The sequence below is a fragment of the Uloborus diversus genome, chromosome 6 (assembly GCF_026930045.1).
Source record: "Uloborus diversus isolate 005 chromosome 6, Udiv.v.3.1, whole genome shotgun sequence".
Classification (NCBI taxonomy): domain Eukaryota; kingdom Metazoa; phylum Arthropoda; class Arachnida; order Araneae; family Uloboridae; genus Uloborus; species Uloborus diversus.
Window position 1 is genome coordinate 4,322,092 of NC_072736.1, and position 21,780 is coordinate 4,343,871.

Here is a 21,780-nt window from a genome sequence, read left to right on the forward strand (position 1 = left end):
GAAAAGATGCCACGAAGTGCCCACGGTAACATTCGTACACATATATGATCAATAAAGACTGGGATGCCTCGAAAAATTATATTTCTTCTAAGGCTGCCGCGAATCGAAAAAGTTTGGGAACACCTGCGCTATGGGATAGAATCGAAACCAAAAGTGAAACTTTTCGGAAAACGATGGACCGCGTTTCTATTCCCTAGTTTTGAATATATGAAAAAGAAAAAAAGCTACATTTTAATTTAAAAATGTAGATTTCACATGTTAAGAGCATCTGTTAAATAAGTGGAGACAAAACCAGAAAGTTAGAGAATGATGAAATTTTTTCAACAAATGAATATGATTTTTGAGACTTTGATACTAATTTATATACCTGAAATTATTTTCGTTAGTAAATATTGGGCAAAATTTGACTATATTTAAAATTAAGCTGCCCAGCCGCCAGAAAAAATGTGAATGCTTTATTGAAGGTATTTAATAAACGCCCTTTCATATTAATCGAAGCTTTCTTTTTTATTACTAATTTAAAATGGAAATATTTTCTTAGTTACTCCGTAAAATTACACATACAAATGTCTATGTATGCAGGCAGTCGAGGAGGGGGGGCGGGGGAGGGAATAACAGTTGCAATTTGGCCTTGATCTCACAGATTGGTCCTGTAAACGAGATGCCTGTTCAAAATTTTGTTTCGCGATTTTTTTTTCTTTTTTTTTTTTTAACTATGGGATTTTAGGAGTTTACTAACGAAAATTTTTTCTAGCATTTAATTTGCATTGGGCTGCAAAAAAACAAAGAAATAAATGCCCCCCCCCCCAAAAAAAAAAAACTGATCTGATTAAAACAAAAAAATTATCTTCGTACTGAAATGAGAAATTTATATTAAACAAAGTATAGAGTACGCAAATTTGCTATCCATTGCAAATTTTATTAAGGAACGGCTCCAGATGGGGACGGGACCCCCCCCCCCCATTTGAGCTCAAGAAGAGCAATATGTGACACGACCCCTCCCCCCTTTTCTGAATAACCCCCTCTAAAAGCAGAAGTTGGATCCGCCCTTGATTTATGCATGCTCTGACTGATTCGAGCACTTTATTATGTAAGCATGTATGTAAGTTTGTAGCAATGTGTCTTTTGTCCCAAAGGCCCGCCATTTCAAATTTTCTGGAATGGAGGGAGGGGGATAATGTCCCCCCCTCCATTCTAGAAACTTACATTATAAGTGCTCGAATCAGTCAGATTGTGCGCAATGCATTTAATTTAAAAAAAAACCCACCAAATTCGTACAAAAATGCCCAATTTCAGAAACATTTCAAAAATCCAGGGGGAAAGGGCAATTGAATCCCTGATCACCCATATGACGAGCATGGTTGTATGTGTTGGGGGGGGGGATTCATTGGACAGAACTGCGCTGCCATTAAAATTTTCTTTACAGGTATTTTGGTTTCGTTCTTGGGGGGGGGGGAGGGATATCACACTCTTGAAGGAAAGGGCACCTCTGCAGATCATGGAACAAACTTTGCCGTTGATTTTTTTTCGGGGGGTTGAGGAGTATTTAAAGGAGTCTTTTTTCTTTCATTTATGGTGTCTCTTTTTTTTGGGGGGGGGGGGGCACTTTGTACAGATAGCTCCAATGAGTTATTAGAGTCCCTGTATGAAAAGTTTATGACCCTATATGACTCTACCATAAGTATATTAATCAACTAACATATTGTTACAAATCCTGTAAATAGTAATTATTGTAGCAACGTAACCTGTAAATAGTTTCCCGTAATGAATATACAACCCCTTTTCATTCGGCTAAAGTATACGACCCCATATTTTCTTTTCTTTTCATTGATAAAATTTGATAACGGTCTACGCATTTCGCGAAGAGGTAAGAATGTTGTGGAAAATTCTTTTCGGTGTATATAAGCCGTTAGCGATGGATAAACAGTTAGTTTCGATTGATATTTCGAACTGAGAGCATTTTTGCTCTGTTTATAGCGAGGCATTTCGCTGTGTTGTTTTCGTATTTGGAAGTAAATACGTGTGTAAACGTTGAGTTTACGGTGTTGTGTGATAATTGCTTTATTGCTGATGAATAATTTAGCAGTTGTTGACGATCTTTCCTGTACATAGTGTAAATAAATTTCCTGTGCTTTTATCAAGAACTGTGTCTTCATTTCAAGAAAGTGGAAGTCGCACCGAATCCGTTACGATTTGGCGCCCAACGTGGGGCTTCTTCTGGACTTTCTTGGAGTAAGTGTGACTTTGGACATTTTTTTCATAAAGACTTTTTTTGAATTTGGACTTTAATTTTATGGTGATTACTCGCGCAATGGATGAACAATTAAAACAACTTCTTGACGCAATCAACTCTGTTAAAAATGAATTGGCGGCTAATCAAGACCAATTAAAAAGTGATTTGACTGCAAGTTTTACTGCAAATCAAGAACAATTAAAAAATGATATGGCGGCTAATCAAGAACAAATAAAAAATGATATGGCGGCTAATCAAGAACAAATAAAAAATGATATGGCGGCTAATCAAGAACAATTAAAAAGTGATCTGACTGCAAGTATGTTGGCAAATCAAGACCAGTTAAAAAGCGATTTAACGGTGCTGAAAAAGGACTTAACGTCTAACCAAGAAGAAATTAAAAACGACCTTATTTCGGTAAAGACTGTGATGGAAAATAAATTTAATGACATAGAGCATCGAGTTGATGCTATTGAAGAAAAATTTGATACCGTTGAAAGCCGATTCAATGCTGTAGAAAATAAATTTGAAGAAGAAGATAGAAGATTTCATCTACTTAAAGAAGAGATCTTTAAGGACGTGGAAAGGAGATTGGCGACCGCGGAAAGCAGCTCTGTACAGTTTGGCGCTCCCACATCGGTTGCTCGACCGTCCATTAAACTTGCCACATTTGATGGGAAAACTTCGTGGCAGGTTTACAAAACTCAATTCATGATAGTGGCGGAAGCGAACGGATGGGACTCTGCTACCAAGGCCTGTAATCTTGCAGCATCCCTGAGAGGTGACGCAGCGGACATTCTCCAGACCCTTCCGGACAGCCAGCGCCTGGATTTCGCCGCCCTCACAGCTGCGTTGGAGCTTCGCTTCGGTGAGAAGTGCCCGAAAGATTTCAGCCGACTCCAGTTGAAGTCCCGTTTCCAGAAAACTGGGGAAACCCTGCAAGAGCTTGCGGCGGACATCGAGAGACTGTCTCATCTTGCTTTTTACGACTGCCCTGCGGATGTTCGAGACAACCTGGCACTCAACTACTACATCGACGGGGTTCGAGATCCGGAAATCCAGAAAGCTCTACGGATGGCGGATGTCAAAGACCTGAATTCTGCCGTTGTGTATGCGATGAGATACGAGGCCGCCCAAGAAGCAACCCGTGTGGATCGCCATCTAATCCGGACTCAGGAAGCTGATGAGTCTGATTCCAGGTCGTCAGACCTCGCTGAATTTGAGAGACAACTCGGTGACTTGACAAGACATTTGAGCAGCATAACAGCCCAAAAGAAACAAGAGCAGAAGTGCTGGAAATGCGGTAGTGAAGGACACCTGCGAAGGAGTTGTCCGGCTCGCCAAGCTACGCGAGGGAAGGAAATCACCACCACTAAAGCTCTGCAGATTTCCTCTTCTAGTAGTGGCAGTGATGAACTTTTCATTTACGCACATGTAAATGGGAACCCCTGCAGACTGATTGTTGACACTGGAGCCAATGTGACAATCATTAGAACAGATGTGGCTCGTGAATTTGGATTGAAACTGCTGTGGACATTGCCACGCGTAAGTCTCCAGACTGTGACAGGTGACAAAATTGAGATTGACGGTAAAGTGGACTTGAAAATAGTGTTTGGGAATGCCACCTACCATCATACGGCATTCGTCGCTAATATCACGGACCCCTTCATTCTCGGATTGGACTTTTTGAAGAAATATGACTTCACTCTCGACTTCAAGACTAATGAGCTGCACTCGATGAGAGAAGACATAGCCGTTTTCCCTGCAGAGAGTGATGTAAAATCCGCTCATCAAATAATAGCTCAAACAGATTTATCGATTCCCTCAAGGTCAGAATCATTAATACCTGGCTCCCTTGAAGAAAGCAATAGTTTTCGATTTGGACTCATTGAATACCCTAACCTAAGCAATAGCCTAAAAGGAGTACTGGTAGCATCTACGCTTGTGGACCTTTCTAAAGATGTAATTCCTGTGAGAGTCGCCAACGTGAGTGAAAGGCCAAGGAATATCCGAAAAGGTGAAGTGTTGGCAACTTGTACTCCAGTAAACTGCATCATTAGAAGAATCAATTCCCCTGAGACTGTGTCTTCTGAGTCCTTGACGTCGAAGTTAATTGGGAGTGCGCCATTATCGAAAGATAAAAGAACTGCTGCGGAACAATTGGTGGACGACTTCAAGCATCTGTTTTCATCTACATCGGAGGATGTTGGCCGTACGAATTTAACGCAGCATAGGATTTACACTGGAGAACACCTCCCTATTAAACAGCATCCAAGACGACTACCGTTCGCCAAGAAGGAAGAGGTTGAGACCCTCCTGAAAGAGATGAAGGAGAATGATGTAATCGAACCTTCATCCAGTCCCTGGGCTTCTCCCATCGTCTTAGTCCGAAAGAAAGATGGCTCCACCAGATTTTGTGTCGATTACCGACGGCTGAATGAAATCACCAAGAAAGACAGTTACCCTCTTCCACGGATAGACGACACCTTGGACACTCTTTCCGGACACAAGTGGTTTTCGACCCTGGACTTGAAGAGCGGCTACTGGCGGGTTGAGATACACCCTGATGACCGAGAGAAGACAGCATTTACAACTGGACAAGGCTTATGGCAGTTTAAAGTGATGCCCTTCGGCCTCTGCAATGCACCAGCTACGTTCGAGCGTCTTATGGAGACAGTGTTAAGAGGACTTTCCTACGAATCCTGTCTGGTCTACTTAGACGATATCATCATCGTGGGACGCAGTTTCGAAGAACATCTGGCAAATCTTAGGAAGGTGCTGCAAAAGCTTAAGGAAGCCAATCTGAAGTTAAGTCCGTCCAAATGTAATTTGTTCCGCCGGGAAGTGGACTATCTTGGTCACATCATCTCTTCTGAGGGTGTGCAAACCGATCCAGAGAAGGTATCTGCGGTCAAGAGTTGGAGTCGTCCCGAAAACATCTATCAGCTGCGAAGTTTCCTGGGGCTCTGCACGTACTATAGGAAGTTTGTGAAGGGTTTTTCCAACATTGCACGACCTTTGCATAAGCTGACGGAGAGCAAGCAAGCAAAAGTTTGAATGGTCCAAAGAATGCGAAGATGCATTTCTACGACTGAAGGAGGCTTTAACATCAACGCCTATCCTCGCCTATCCTCAGCCTGAAAAATCCTTCATCCTAGACACTGATGCGAGCAACGAGGGCATCGGAGCTGTTTTATCCCAAGAAATTGACGGAAATGAACATGTCATCGCTTACTGGAGCAAATGCTTATCAAAGTCGGAGCGGAATTACTGCGTCACCAGAAAGGAGTTACTGGCCATAGTGAAAGCTGTAGAACACTTCCATCATTACCTTTACGGCCGAAAATTTCTGCTTCGGACAGATCATGCCTCATTAACTTGGCTTTTGAACTTCAAAAATCCGGAAGGTCAGATAGCCAGATGGATACAGCGGCTCCAGGAATATGACATGGAGATCAAGCATCGAAAAGGGTTATCTCACGGTAATGCTGACGCTTTATCAAGGAGACCCTGTCCTGAGAACTGCCACTATTGTTCCCGAATCGAGAAACAGTATGGAACGACTAGCCCTACCGCCTATCAGGTGACAGTGACTCCAATATCATCAGAACCTGATCCATGGAGTGACGACCAAGTTCGAAAAGATCAACTTGAAGACCCCGACATAAAACCAATTCTAGAGTTCATGGAAAGTGACAGTCGACGCCCTAGCTGGCAGGACGTTTCCATCTTCAGTCCTGCAACAAAAAGATACTGGGCTTTATGGAACTCACTCCATTTACGGAACGGCGTGCTACACCGGAAATGGGATTTTGACGAAGGCAAAACATCTAGGTGGCAGTTACTACTTCCCCGATCAAGGATTTCAGATGTTCTGAAAGAAATACATAGTAGTGCGACTGGAGGACATTTTGGTGTCTTGAAAACCCTCAATAAAGTTCGGGAGCGCTTCTTCTGGAGCAAGGCGAAGAATGACGTGGAGAAGTGGTGCCATTCTTGTGACGCCTGTGCTGCTCGTAAAGGACCGAAGAAAAGAAGCAGAGGGAAGCTACATCTGTACAACGTTGGAGCTCCTTTCGAACGAATTGGGATCGACATCCTGGGTCCTCTACCAGGAACTGCTGATGAGAACAAATACATTCTTGTTTCCATCGACTACTTCACCAAATGGCCGGAAGCATATCCCATTCCAGATCAAGAAGCTACTACCGTAGCAGAGACTCTAGACCAGCATTGGATCTCGAGATACGGAACACCTTTGCAGATTCATTCCGATCAAGGGAGGAATTTCATCTCTGCTGTGTTTAAGGGCCTATGTCAAATTCTCGGAATTGAGAAAACTAGGACAACACCACTACACCCACAATCGGACGGCATGGTGGAGAGATTTAACCGCACAATTCTGAATAATCTCTCACTTATGGTATCCAGAAATCAACAGGATTGGGACAAGAAGCTACCTTTGTTCCTGCTGGCCTACCGCAGTGCTGTCCACGAGACTACCGGATTTGCCCCATCTCAGATGCTCTTCGGACGAGAGCTTCGGCTACCTTGTGATCTCGTCTTCGGTCGTCCTCCGGATGCGCCTTCATCGCCTGAGGAGTACATCCAGGATCTCCAGGCCCGGTTGGAAGACGTTCATAACTTCGCACGAGAGCGAATCAACATCGCGGGGGAGAAGATGAAGACCCGATACGACACAAGGTCTACTGGACATGAATTCAACGAAAGCGACAAGGTTTGGTTATGGAATCCCATCCGACGGAAAGGTCTTTCACCCAAACTGCAGTCGCATTGGGATGGACCCTACAAAGTCCTTAACCGACTGAATGACGTCGTAGTGAGGATCCAAAAATCACCTAATACAAAACCTAGGGTTGTACATTATGATCGGTTAGCCCCATACTATGGCCATAGTTCATGAGTATTACGTAAACAACCATGGTTGATAACATAAAAGTTGTAGATAATTTTTGCTTTTAATGTTTAGTAATATTTCTTGTTATTATTGTGTTTTCTGTATCTGTTAGTTATTAATTAATGTGTATATTTGTAAACTTGTGATAGAAGTTTGGCACCTTTTCTGGGGATTGTACTGCCCGGGACGTGCAGTCCTTAGGAAGGGGGCAATGTTACAAATCCTGTAAATAGTAATTATTGTAGCAACGTAACCTGTAAATAGTTTCCCGTAATGAATATACAACCCCTTTTCATTCGGCTAAAGTATACGACCCCATATTTTCTTTTCTTTTCATTGATAAAATTTGATAACGGTCTACGCATTTCGCGAAGAGGTAAGAATGTTGTGGAAAATTCTTTTCGGTGTATATAAGCCGTTAGCGATGGATAAACAGTTAGTTTCGATTGATATTTCGAACTGAGAGCATTTTTGCTCTGTTTATAGCGAGGCATTTCGCTGTGTTGTTTTCGTATTTGGAAGTAAATACGTGTGTAAACGTTGAGTTTACGGTGTTGTGTGATAATTGCTTTATTGCTGATGAATAATTTAGCAGTTGTTGACGATCTTTCCTGTACATAGTGTAAATAAATTTCCTGTGCTTTTATCAAGAACTGTGTCTTCATTTCAAGAAAGTGGAAGTCGCACCGAATCCGTTACAATATAACCAAATTTCACGGTAAGTTATAATAAAACAAGTAACTGCATTTAAACTGTGTTGTTTGTTTGTTTGTGGCTTATTAGTGCTTGCTTTTCATATATGGTACAATTCGATTTTTAAAAATAATTTTTCATATTTGCCTCTTATGTGACATTAAAAATATTTTTAAATTAATTAAAACGAATTGGATGAATAAAACAAAATTTAGGAATGGTTCTTAAGTTCAATTATAAACTAATATATTTAAATCATTAAAAATAAAAAATTGTTTTTGTTAAATGTTTTTTTTTCTTAATTGTACACCATTAATGAAGTAACTTAACTTGATCCGTAACGATTGTATCAAAAGAATTGCTTCATTTTGCTTATTGCCAAATAGGGCGATAAACAAAAGAATCTAGCAACCTTTTTCAAATATGGCGGCTGGATTTCGCTGTATTTAACGGACGGTCAGAAAAAAAAACCCTGCGCTCGTGCAGAGCGGCTGGTTAAATAGTTATGTTCGCGTTTATTAATTTAATTGTTTTTTTACGTTTTAACATTTACCAGTCATTAATAAATAGTTCAATGTTTAACCCAAAATGTTCGTCGTCTTTTGAGAAGGTGTTCCCCGCCTGACAGTGCTCTACACGCAACCGTCAAATTGATAAGAAAAATCGCAACCAAAGAAGCGACCGGTAGGGTACAACCAAATGGCTGTGATTTGATATGTTGACATCAGTGGTATCGGTAGGTAACGATATATGTGCCATTTGTAATAGTAGCAATGACATTGCACGAAGAGCATCATCGTGTGTTGAGGAGGAGTTAATATGTAAAGATGGTTTTTTGATTTCTACTCCGCAAGAATTCTACGTTCGGTACAAATTCGGCCAAAATGATCTTGTTCCTCTGGAAAACTATTCACGATGTAAAGCTCACTGCGTAGGAATTTTCTTTCGTTCCTATCAGATCCCTGGTCAGCAAACGCTATGGAGATTCCTGGACTCTCTGACATACGCGACTCTTCAGCGTTGCGATGATCTGAGGACAGTCAGACATTTTTTGTGTTTAGTGCAGTACCTGTGGTTCCTAAACAATTAATTTTTTATATCTGAAACAGGATCTTGTCAGCCGAATTCGAATCGAACGTCAAATTCTGACAAAGAATTTAAGAAAAAACGAGCTGATTTGTGCATCACATGACTTCCTTTTACTCCAATTTAATGTCATTTCCCCATTATTGGCAATTTTAATGCGATTTAATACATAGTTTACTCTCTAAATATCACAAACAGTGGCCAAATTGAAACCACATTTTAAAAAAAAGATCGCCAAATTTGTCACCAAGTCGGCGACAAAATTTGGCGACCAAAAGACTGGCGATATATCGGCAAGAGTCCGACAAATTATAACTCCACTTGAGTTTACATCGAAATTAACAATGATTTCCCCCCAAAGAGGGGCAAAAGCCCCCTTAGAAACATCCGAATGCAACCAAAAGAGAAGGTGCACAAGTAGGCCGCACTAGGGGTCTACGTACCAAATTTCAACTTTCTAGGACATACCGTTTTTGAATTATGCGAGATACATACACACATACATACGTACGTCACGAGAAAACTCGTTGTAATTAACTCGGGGATCGTCAAAATGGATATTTCGGGTGTCTGCACGTTCCTAGGCACATATCCACGTGTGGTCGGGTCGAAAAAAAAAACTCAACATTCATTCGGAGGTGAGAAAAATGGAAATTAAGGCCAATTTTTGAGTGAAAATTTTTTCGCGAATACAATACTTCCTTTTTTGTAAAAGGAAGTAAAAAAAAACATTACGAAATATACCCTTTTACAACACATGATGATGCTCATCGACATGCCACTGCTGGATAAATGGCACGTATACTGCTACACATGGATACCACTTCCATTGCCCTCTCCTAATACAAGAGGTTACTATGCCTTATTGTGTCCTATACAAGTTTTAACCATATAAATTAGTTATTTGGGCACAAAACTGTACCCTAACAGATCTTTTCCCAATTAACTCGAAGCAAAGCCCACAAAAATTAAGATTTTCATAAGCATGGGGCAGGAGTACCACTCAAAGTGTTGATGTTAAATCTTTACTAATAATAAAGCTGAAAGTCTCTCTGTCTGGATGTCTATATCTCTGTGACGCGCATATCGCCCAGACCGTTCGGCCGATTTTCATGAAATTTGGCACAAAGTTAGTTTGTAGCATAGGGGTGTGCACCTCGAAGCGATTTTTAGAAAATTCAATTTTGTTCTTTTTCTATTCTAATTTTAAGAACAAAATTATCATAAGATGGACGAGTAAACTACGAAATTATAACGTGGAACCGTAACATGGGCACAAGCCAATTGGCGAGATATACGAAATTATCATAACGTGGAACCGTAACATGGGTACAAGCCAATTGGCGAGAAAATTCACCATACATTATTTTTAAATATACAAGCGAACCAAAAAACCTTTTAATTTTTCTATTACGGGCAAAGCCGTGCGGGTACCACTAGTATAGAATAAATATGAAAAAGGTCCAAAAGTTAATTATGTGTAAAATACATCAAAGATCACGGAATCCAGCAGTAATCAATGTGTCTACTTCTATATCTTGGGCAAAAGTGCTTTGCGAATTTCATTGGCAAATGCTTTAGTGTTTAAGTAAGCGTTCTACACATACATTGAAGTGGAAAGCACGAACTTAAAGCAAAAGAAAGAAATTAAGGAAGCATTTTTGAAACATATTTTTTATTATTCATTTTGAAACAATATGCATGAAAAACTGCAGCAACATATGATTGTTTCAAGACAGATAAGGAAAATACACACAAACAATCAAATATACACAATAGACGCCGGTTGATTGAATTTACCACTTTGTTGAATCAAATTGCAAAAAACGGAACAAAATCCAGGTCTATTGAATCAACTATTTTATTGAATCAGCCACTTTGCTGAATCAAAGTTGTTTAAAACAACCGTGATTCATTTCAGAGGCGGCCACTGTATTTAAACAAAACTTCACGATTAAATTAAAAAGTGTTTTAAATTACAGATCTGAAGAAAATTTTAAAAAAAAATCATATTACTGAACAAAAAAAAAAAAAAAAAAAAAAAAAAAAAAAAAAAAAAAAAAAAAAACTGGTGAAAGTGCAATTTAAATCTACAAGGGGATAGTGGACCTTCCAAATAGCTCAAATCGGTCAAAAATATGTTTTTTTTTATTTCGTGTAAGTAACAATATATGAAGTGTGCTGAATCGTATGAAAAAACCGCTTGTTGATCTGACGTTTTACCGCAAAGTTATATGCATTTAAAAAAAAAAGTAAACAGAGCGTGTTTTCGATTAAAATGGCTGTAAAACATGTAAACAAAATCGAAAAACTAAGTGTCAAACATGTAAAGTTTCAATAAATTTCTTACATTGGTAATAATGTCAAATATTTAGTCATCGTGAAAATATTTTTCGGGAGGTATTAAAATACGAAGATCATGAAATGTAGGTGAAATTAGACTTTAACGTCATTTATCTCGGGCTGGAAAATTCGATGCTGACACAGATTGAAAAAAGCTCCATGCGAATTAATTTTTGTTCGATATGCTTCAAATTGCAGAATATGCTACTTTGTTAGTAGTTTGATAAAACTGGGTATGCATTAAGGTTTAAGAGAATTTTATGTTGCTTAAAAATATTAAAGTTTTGATTTTCATGTAATATTTGCAACAAAAACTATTGCTTTAAGCGAAAAAAAAAAAACTTTTATGCCCAGTTTCACATTTCAAAATTAATAAATAAAAGAAAAAGCTTTCAAGGTCTACCGTCCTCTTACAATACCCTCTACTACAGTGGTAAGAGGTAAAACATTCGTATGCACCGTATAAGACAGAGCGATAAAGAGAGAAAAGAAGAAACAAACAAGTTTTGAATGCTGAAAGTCAACCCCTTCAATAACATAGTATGGTATGGCTCTGATAAGTTGAAATTACCTTCATGGTATGGATTCTAGTTACAGTTTTTAAGCACACAGAAAAAAATACCTTGAAATTCATTTACACAATCGCATGAGTTTGCCAGGAGATGTTCTCCAATCTGTTTCAGGTTTCTGATCTAAAGCCATAGCCATCAAAAGCACAATTTTCTAAAGCACAGTTTCTCCTACATCTGGAACTGTCAAATTTGGAAGGAAACGTCTTTGAGCCAACAATCAAATGAACATCACTTCCGCCAGCATGTACTCTCATGTGCGTTTTTAATCACGAAGCAATAAAAACGACTTTGAGCCATACTTCCACGAATGCATCTTTTGGCCAGCTTGGACACTCATATGTTTCTTTAAATCATAAACGCTAGGAAATGCCTGTGACCAATATTTACATAAATTTGGGCTTTTGCCAGTACAAATTCTGATATGTCTATCATGTTAGAGTTGGAAAAAAAACGCCTTTGAGTCAACAGCCGCACGAACATCACTTCTCATAGGCGTGGTTTTTCATGTGCGTTTTTAATTGGGAAAATGCAAAATGACCTTCAGCAATACTCACACGCATGGGCTCTTTTGGCAAGTATGGTCCTTCATATGTTTCTTTAAGTTGTAAACGCTATGAAATGCTTATCTTATTTAGATAAATTTGGTGTTTCGCCAGTATGGACATTAAGACGTTTTAGCCTGCGCTCAATATTCATACTAATGTGATAAAAACTTCTTAAGGCTCTCACGGCCAGCGTCAATATGAAGAAATATAATTTCCGGGCTTATTGGTCGTAGTCATCCGCTCCCATTTCAAATCTGGAGCCACTCCCGTTTTCCATCAGAAAAGAACGCCATCCAATCAGAAACCGGCACCCACCAGCAGTTCGCCATCCAACCAGGAACCGGCAGTCCGTCACCCACCAGAAGTTTGCTTAAATACGAGAGCGACTGGAGCTGCTCATCAGTCGCAACCACTGAGGATGTCAGCCGCAGAGCTTGATGAAACGTCTGGATTCTCTTTTCCATTTCGACCACGACCAATAAGCCCGGAAATGTTATCTCTTCACATACGAATGTGGTTACTCACCACCATGGGTCCTCATATGTTTCAACATGTTAGATCTCACAGAAAACGCTTTTGGGCAATAGTCGCACGAAAACGGCTTTTCGTTGGTATGGATCCTCAAGTGTGTTTTTAAGTAAGAATTTCTAACAAAAGATTTTGAACAAAAACTACAGGAATACGGTTTTTCTCCGGTATGAACTCTTACATGAACCTTTAAATCGGAAGCTTTGGAAAATGCCTGGAAGCAATATTCACACGTATTTGATTTCTCGCCACTATGGAGCCTCATGTGTGACCTCATGTTAGATTTAGAAGAAAACGCTTTTGAGCAACAGTCACACACATATGGCTTTTCGTTACTATGGACTCTCATATGTTCTTTTAATTGAGAAGTTCTAGAAAAAGCTTTCGAACAAAGTTCGCAACAGTGGTGTTTTTCGCCAGTATGGACTTTTACATGCTCCTTTAAATAACACGCTCTGGTAAATGCTTGTGAGCAATATTGGCAGGAGTACGGTTTTTCTCCATTATGGAGTCTCATGTGTGTCTCCATGTAAGTCTTGGAAGCAAAAGCTTTTGGGCAATAATCGCATGAATATGGCTTTTCGTTTGTATGAACTCTCAAGTGTGTTTTTAAGAAAGAAGGTCTAACAAACGCCTTTGAACAAAAACTACAGGCATATGGTTTTTCTCCAGTGTGTATTCTTATATGTATCTTCAAATCGGAAGCTTTGGAAAATGCCTGAGAACAATATGCACATTTATTTGGCTTCTCGCCGCTATGGAGTTTCATATGCGCCCTCATGTTAGATTTGGATGAAAAGGCTTTTGAGCAACAGTCGCAAACATGTGGCCTTTCGTTGCTGTGGACTCTTATATGTTCTTTTAATTGATAAGTTGTAGCAAAAGCCTTTGAACAAAATTCGCAGATACACCTCTCATCACCACTGCGGATCTTCAGATCATCCGCCATTGCTGCAGAGTAAGATTGCGTTCACACAAAATTCACCAAAGTGTAGATAGTCTCAGAGATGGATGATCTAGTACTCTCTCAGCCATCTGCTGTTGGACAATGTCTTGTTCAAATATCTGCTGAACAGGAAACGCTAACAAACAGTGTTAACAAGCAAGGCACAGGCGAGCATGGTTGGCTGCTGGAAACAAGATAGTCTCAGAGATGGATGATCTAGTACTCTCTCAGCCATCTGCTGTTGGACAATGTCTTGTTCAAATATCTGCTGAACAGAAAATGCTAACCAACCGTGTTAACAAGCAAGGCACAGGCGAACATGGTTGGCTGCTGGGAACAAGATAGTCTCAGAGATGGATAATCTAGTACTCTCTCAGCCATCTGCTGTTGGACAATGTCTTGTTCAAATATCTGCTGAACAGAAAATGCTAACCAACAGTGTTAACAAGCGAGGCACAGGCGAGAATGGTTGGCTGCTGGAAACAAAATTGAAACACATGAGATCCCAAAGAAACTACTGATCGTTAAAATAGTACTACGAAGAGTGCAATTGCATGGCAGTTTTACATACGTACACCAGATAAATACTAGTTCAACAAATTAACTTACAAAACAAGTCAATTTAAACAAAATATACATAATACATCTTTCCTAAGCACAAACTAGCATTATTTCAAATTAAAAAGTGCTCAATTCCATAAGTTTTGGAGGCATAAAAAATAAAGATATATGTTAGCATTCTATATTTTTGCACTGAACCTTTAATTTCTGTTGACTCTGTTCAGTAACACAACTCTTCAGGTTTATGAAAATTTTGCTGGCATTTCCCTCTTTCAAAGATTTGTCTCAGTAAAATTTCTTAAAAGGCCCGTATACAGAGGTGTGTGTTAATATAGAGTTCAAGTCGGACAGCATGCTTGTTGAAATGCGTAGTCATGCAAAGCAGATTGAATTGGTGATTACAGCAATTTGATCGACCTGAAACGGAATAGAAATAATTAATGTCTGTTTAAAGATTTCAACTTTAAGCACAAGGACTACAAATATCCGTATCACCCCAAATTATCCGGCATGTCACAAAATTTGAAAACACCAGATTTTCAATAACACTTGCCTGGTCCTTTCTGGCATGCCGGAAAAATCGAGGTTAGGGAGGAAAAAAAACACTATAAAAAATATATTTTCAGCCTAAAATTGAATATAAGTTCTATACATATCTTATTAATAGAAATAAGTAGTTTAATTTTGTAAAAATATTTTAGAAAACTGTCATTAGTTATTTTAACAAGAAAAATATTGTTTAATAACGAAAAATTTTATAAAAATTAAATTAAAACTAAGTAAACAAACATTTAAGCAGTAAGTTACCGTCCCTAAACCACTGCTAAAGAATTTACCATAGCTATTGAATAAACAAAAATTAACCTGTCTTCTCTAAAAGGAAATTAAATAATTTATTTGAAAAAATTATGAACAAATCGCTGTAATGATGATTGCTTCTGCATTGATTACTTTATTTTCATATAATTAAATCCATTAATAATGACCTAAATAACAAGCACATATTACACTGCTCAAAACATTAAATGATATTGTAAGTCTTGTACAAAAAAAAAAAAAAATATATATATATATATATATATATATCAACCAACATTTTTTTGCATAGAATCAAAGAAGGGAGTCACAAATACAAATTTTACTCAATTTCAAACACCTCAGTATGCAAATTTTGAGTTTGACATCGATGACAACGTTTTAGTGGAAGCGAACGAGATTTCGCGCTAAACCTATTGTAAGACAAAGCAGACAAGAATGATCGACATTCAGTAAGCGTGTTGTTTCGATGAGTCTCTGTGAAGTCATTTAACAGAATCAGAAGCTTCTAGGGTCTTTGGCAGGATTAGAGGGGAGCCAAGCACAAGCCAATGCAACAGAAGCTATTGGAGTTTCGCAAAGTGTAATTTCCAGAATATGGAAATGTTTTTTAGAGACTGGAAATACTGGCCAAAGATCAGGGCGGTCATTTCAAGCTCGTCAGCTTGAAAGATCGAGATTTTCGCTCACGTGATCGGTTGTGATGTAGAAATATCACAAAGTAGTATTCTAATCTACTCGAACCTAGCCGCAAAATCTCGATCTCGCAAGCTGACGAGCTTGGGATGACCGCCCAGAACAAGGTCTCAGATGGGCAATAACGCTCAATCAAGATCATTATTTAAACTTTAACGGCTCAGAGGCACGGAAGTATGAATGCGACTTCACTACAAGGACACCCTTGCTCGGGTACTGTCGCCACAATTTTGACACAAACTGTCCAAAATCGTCTTCACGCTGTAGGTCTGTATGCTCATCGATCAATGGTGTGTGTCACATTAGCTGCAAAGCACTGTCGTGCTGCAGGGAGAGGGTAACAGAGCATGTGAATTGGAAAAGAAATGAATGAAGCAATATTCTTTTCTCTGACGAGTCCCGATCTTCTCTTCATCCTGATAATGGCATATTTTCATCTGGAGGGAGCGTGGCACTAGAAACAATCCAGCATTTGTGCACGAAAGTCAAATTTGGTGGTGTGATGGTATATGCTGGCATCTCCATTGATGGGCGCACCGATCTGCATATCATTCAGAATGGAACTCTGACCGGTCGCCGAAGTAGGGATGAGACCCTCAAACCTATTGGAGTCGCTTACCCTGCAGCAATTGGAGATGACTTCATGTCAATGGACGGCAATTGCAGACCACATCGTTCTAACTTGGTGATAGATTTTCTTTTGGAGAAAGGAATCATTCAAATGGAATGGCCAGCGTGTTCTGCAGATATGAATCCAATAGAGCATGTTTGGGACATTCTAGGCAACGAGTTTCTAGATGCTTACCCCCTCCACAAACTCTCTCAAAACTGGAAAGGGCTCTTCAGGAGGAGTGGGGCAGAAGACCCCAGCCCCTCATTAATAGCCTCATTGATTCCATGCCTCAGAGGTGTTTTACATTGCTGGCCATTAGGGTTACCATCCCCCCCCCCAATTAAAAGCGATTTTCTTTTGAGGAAACCCACTTTTTTTACTTGTTTTTCTCTTATGCACAAAGTGCGTTTTTTTCCTTTTGTACCCAAAAGTTTTTTTTAAAAAAAGTATTTTTTTTTCTGCTAAACAAATGTAATTTTTGTCTCACATAAGTTACTACGTCTGTCAATAATGTATCAATCATCCAAAAAGTTGTCCAGGTGCAAGATCAACACAAAACCTTAATATCCTTTAGTTGTTTTGAGCAGTGTATTTGCAAAACATTTTTTTTTTTTGAAAGAAGGTTACTTTCAGGATTTAATTATTTCTTTCTTGCAGTGAATTGCTTTCTGATTGGAACTGAATGGGGAAATTCAGTATTGTTTTGTTGTAAAACACACCTTGAATTATCCGGCATGTCGGAAAATTCGAATTTTTTGGAATGCTGGTCCACCTTGCTTGTTTTCGACACGGTATCAAGTAAGGAACACAAAAAAATTGCAGTATGGTGGATTAAGAATTTGGGATTTAAAAGTTTTTTTTTCTATCTGAAATCTAATTTTAAAGCCATAAAATTGCTTTAAAAAAGCTTCTTTCTGTACAAAATGAATAAGAGTATCGTTTTGTATTTGATGTTACGGGAAAGTCAGTAAAAAAATATCCCAGATGATACACGAAATACACCGCCAGCTCAGTCATTCCAGCAGAGGACTGCAGTTTCATGCTTATTAGCACTCATCAGCCTGGCATAGAAACTGACTGAGCTGGAAAACCTCTTAAGGGAGCCAAGAGAGCACAACAAACTGGTAGCTAATATAGAATTAGCACTGACCAGACGAGTGACCGAAGCAATGGTTCGGTTCAACTCTGGTCAGTACTAATTCTATATTAGCTACCAGTTTGTTGCGCTCTCTTGGCTTTCCTTAAGAGGTTTTCCACCTCCAGCTCAGTCACTTCCTATGCCAGGCTGATGAGTGCTAATAAGCACGAAACAGCAGTCCTTGGCTGGAAATGACTGAGCTGGCGGTGCATTTCATGTATTTCTTGCCTAAGCCCTGGCTACAGGGCGGTAGCTTATTGAAAATATCACAGATGATGTTTGTTCAAACTATGTGTAATACTTAAATGTTTTTTTAAAAAAATCTAAACAAAATTTATACATCCATGTATGTAATTTATACAAATACAAATGTGACAACCAGCAACAGGTTCTTGGCCCAGCTAGGCTGGTTCTAGATAATTTATTAGTCCTCAATGAAGATCAATGGCCCTCTTAAAGCTATCCACCCCCTTGCTCATTACCACCTCTTCCGGTAAGCTGTTTTAAGTGCCCACAACCCTACTAAAATAGTAGTTTTTCCCAATTTCCTGGTTAGTCTGAGAATTGAATAGCTTAAAACAATGATCTCTTATCCTGCTTTCCGTGCAAAAATTTAATCCATTAACATCATTCTTTTTGATAAATTTTAACAACTGAATCATGTCGCCTCTGATCCTCCTTTGCTCCAGGTTATACATTAAATTGACTAGGACCAGCCAAGCTGGTCTCAGAGCTTGTTGCTGGTCGACACTTTTGTATTTGTATATATTAAACCTACCAAGTGTGGTATCATAATCTAAATCTGAACGTCCACTTACTAGTCTAGTTACCCTTCTTTGAACCCTTTCCAATGCAGAAATATCTTTGCAGAGAAATAAAATTGCTTTTTAAATTACAATTGAGTCGAGTAACTATGGCATGTGCCCCAAGTTTTTCCTTTAAAATATTACATGTATTTGATTATTATTAAATTAAAAATTGAATTTCAAAAAAAAAAAAAAAAAGGCGGGTAGTTGACAGTACTATGAAGATAACGCAAGAATTCCTTCCTCTACGTACTTATACTTTTTACTCTGATGAATTTTCGGCCACATTTGCTTTATTGACTTGAAAGTTACCTACAGGGTTCATATATACTCTCTGTTTGGATGAAAAAATTCCATGACTTTATAAAGATTTTCATGACCTTGTTAAACAAAGAGAATCACTCTATTTAATATCAAACTTGCTAATTTTTGGAAATGTGAATCAGCAAAACTTTTACATGAATGCCACTACCTCATCGAAGCACTTGTTTGTGACTGAAAAAAACATTAGTGCACACAGCAAAAACTAAACTATTATTATTTGTCTTTTCTCACATAAGCTTATGTAAATTAAAAATATAATGAATGAAATATAATAATGCTTGATTGTCTAATGTATTTTTAATGAAAAGGCAGAACGATAAAGAATGGTACAAAGGTTGAATGAATCATTCCTAAGTTTCAATAAATTTGCTTTAAAAGTTGCCTTTTAGTGTCAATAGTTTATCTAATCATCCATATAACCAGTCAGTATTTTGGTTCTTTAAAGTAAAGCCATATTCTTCTGTAAATTCACATTTTTAAAACAGATATTTATAAAAAAAAATAATTCAGTAATAAATCTTCTGATTTAAATGTACTTGATTACTAATTTACATTTTCAAATGCATATAAATTCATCTGTTTAGAAATTCTAGAACATAGTGTTCGGACAGTGAACCTAGCGATGGGGATCAGTTTCGCAAACTGCATATTGGACACTACTATTAGGATTTCCCTATTTCTATATTCTATTGCCTTATTAAAGATCTTTATTTCCTAAAACCTACAACAAATTAAGATAAACTCAGACATCTTAATAATAAAGTTTTTACCAGTGTTTGAAATGAATTCGGATGCAATTGAATTGTTTTTTGAGTGGGCGCGACAAAATCAAGACCTGCAAGTTGGCTACTACAGAATATAAAGTCCAAGCAACAAAATCACATTATTGCAAAAAAATAAGACTGGTGGCTGCTAAAGAAAGGATGTGGAGAAAGGAAAAGGATTTCAAAATGCAGATGTTTTTGGGATCGTTCAATTTTCCAGTTTTAATAGCTTTAAACTGCAATGCTGTTACTTTCTCTTTGTCCAGGATACTTTTCCATGATTTTTAACGAAAATATTAATTTTTCATGACTTTTGCGGGTTTAATATTGGTTTATTTTTTTTCTATGACTTTCCAGGATTTCCATGGCCTGCACGAACCCTGTACTACAGAATTTTATTCTAAACAGAGAATATTTTCAAAACAAAATACTTCTCATTAGAATAAGGGAAATCTGAACAAAAGAAAGAAAACAGAATGACTTCAAAAGGGCGAAACTGTATTTACAAGGTATTTTTTTCATTAAAACAAATCTTGCAAATTAACTACACTCAATGTCTTGGTTTTTAGAGTGTCCTTGATGGGTACAATCGTATTCTTTTGAGCAAAGTTCACCGGAGTATGGTTTTTTTCTTCAGCGTGAACTCTCATATGTTTTTTCAAACTCCATGCTGCAGTATATGACTTTGAGCAATGTCGACACACATACGGTCTTTCGCCAGTATGGACTCTCGTATGTGCCTTCAAGTTCTTTCCTTATGAAAATGTCATTGAGCAAAACTCACTAGAATATGGGTTTTCTCCAGTATGAACTATCACATGAATGTTCAAATCGGTTGAATTAGAAAATGCTTTCGAACAATAATCACACACATATGGTCTTTCACCAGTATGGAGTCTCCTATGCCTTTTCAGACTCATTATCTGAGAAAACGACTTTGAGCAAACCTCGCAGGAATATGGTCTTTCACCTGTATGGAGTCTCCTATGCCTTTTCAAACTCATTAACTGAGAAAACGACTTCGAGCAAACCTCGCAGGAATATGGTCTTTCACCAGAATGGAGTCTCCTATGCCTTTTCAAACTCATTAACTGAGAAAACGACTTCGAGCAAACCTCGCAGGAATATGGTCTTTCACCAGTATGGACTCTCCCATGTGTGTTTAAGTTATTCGAACTAGAAAACGCCTTTGAACAGTAATCACACGCATGTGGTTTTTCACCAGTATGGACTCGCATGTATGCTTTCAAGATCGTTGCTTGAGCAAATGCCTTTGAGCAAAGCTCACGGGAGAATGGTTTTTTCTTCAGTGTGAACTTTCATATGTTTTTTCAAACTCCATGCTGCAGTATATGCCTTTGAGCAATGTTGACACACATACGGTCTTTCGCCAGTATGGACTCTTGTATGTGCCTTCAAGTTTTTTCTTCGTGAAAATGACATTGAGCAAAACTCACAAGAATATGGTTTTTCTCCAGTATGAACTATCACATGAATGTTCAAGTCCGATGAATTAGAAAATGCTTTCGAACAATAATCACACACATATGGTCTTTCACCAGTATGGAGTCTCCTATGCCTTTTCAGACTCATTATCTGAGAAAACGACTTTGAGCAAACCTCGCAGGAATATGGTCTTTCACCTGTATGGAGTCTCCTATGCCTTTTCAAACTCATTAACTGAGAAAACGACTTCGAGCAAACCTCGCAGGAATATGGTCTTTCACCAGAATGGAGTCTCCTATGCCTTTTCAAACTCATTAACTGAGAAAACGACTTCGAGCAAACCTCGCAGGAATATGGTCTTTCACCAGTATGGACTCTCCCATGTGTGTTTAAGTTATTCAAACTAGAAAACGCCTTTGAACAGTAATCACACGCATGTGGTTTTTCACCAGTATGGACTCGCATGTATGCTTTCAAGATCGTTGCTTGAGCAAATGCCTTTGAGCAAAGCTCACGGGAGAATGGTTTTTTCTTCAGTGTGAACTTTCATATGTTTTTTCAAACTCCATGCTGCAGTATATGCCTTTGAGCAATGTTGACACACATACGGTCTTTCGCCAGTATGGACTCTTGTATGTGCCTTCAAGTTTTTTCTTCGTGAAAATGACATTGAGCAAAACTCACAAGAATATGGTTTTTCTCCAGTATGAACTATCACATGAATGTTCAAGTCCGATGAATTAGAAAATGCT

General features: G+C 38.5%; 1 protein-coding gene across 1 annotated transcript; it reads right to left on the reverse strand.

Annotated features, from left to right (window-relative positions):
• Positions 1-20,101: 20,101 nt before the first annotated feature.
• Positions 20,102-21,175, reverse strand: LOC129224162 (zinc finger protein 271-like). Its single transcript, XM_054858579.1, has 2 exons — positions 20,996-21,175; positions 20,102-20,898 (listed from the first exon to the last, which is right to left on the reverse strand). Exons 1-2 carry the CDS (start codon positions 21,173-21,175, stop codon positions 20,338-20,340), a joined length of 741 nt encoding a protein of 246 aa, XP_054714554.1. The 3' UTR covers positions 20,102-20,337.
• Positions 21,176-21,780: the final 605 nt, after the last annotated feature.

Bases quoted from the DNA above. Each gene is read 5' to 3' on its own strand.
- LOC129224162 (XM_054858579.1), bottom strand. From the start codon at position 21,175: ATGAGTCTGAAAAGGCATAGGAGACTCCATACTGGTGAAAGACCATAT. The intron at 20,899-20,995 runs GCACATACAAGA...AACATATGAAAG, and splicing joins CACGAAGAAAAAACTTGAAG to TTCACACTGAAGAAAAAACC.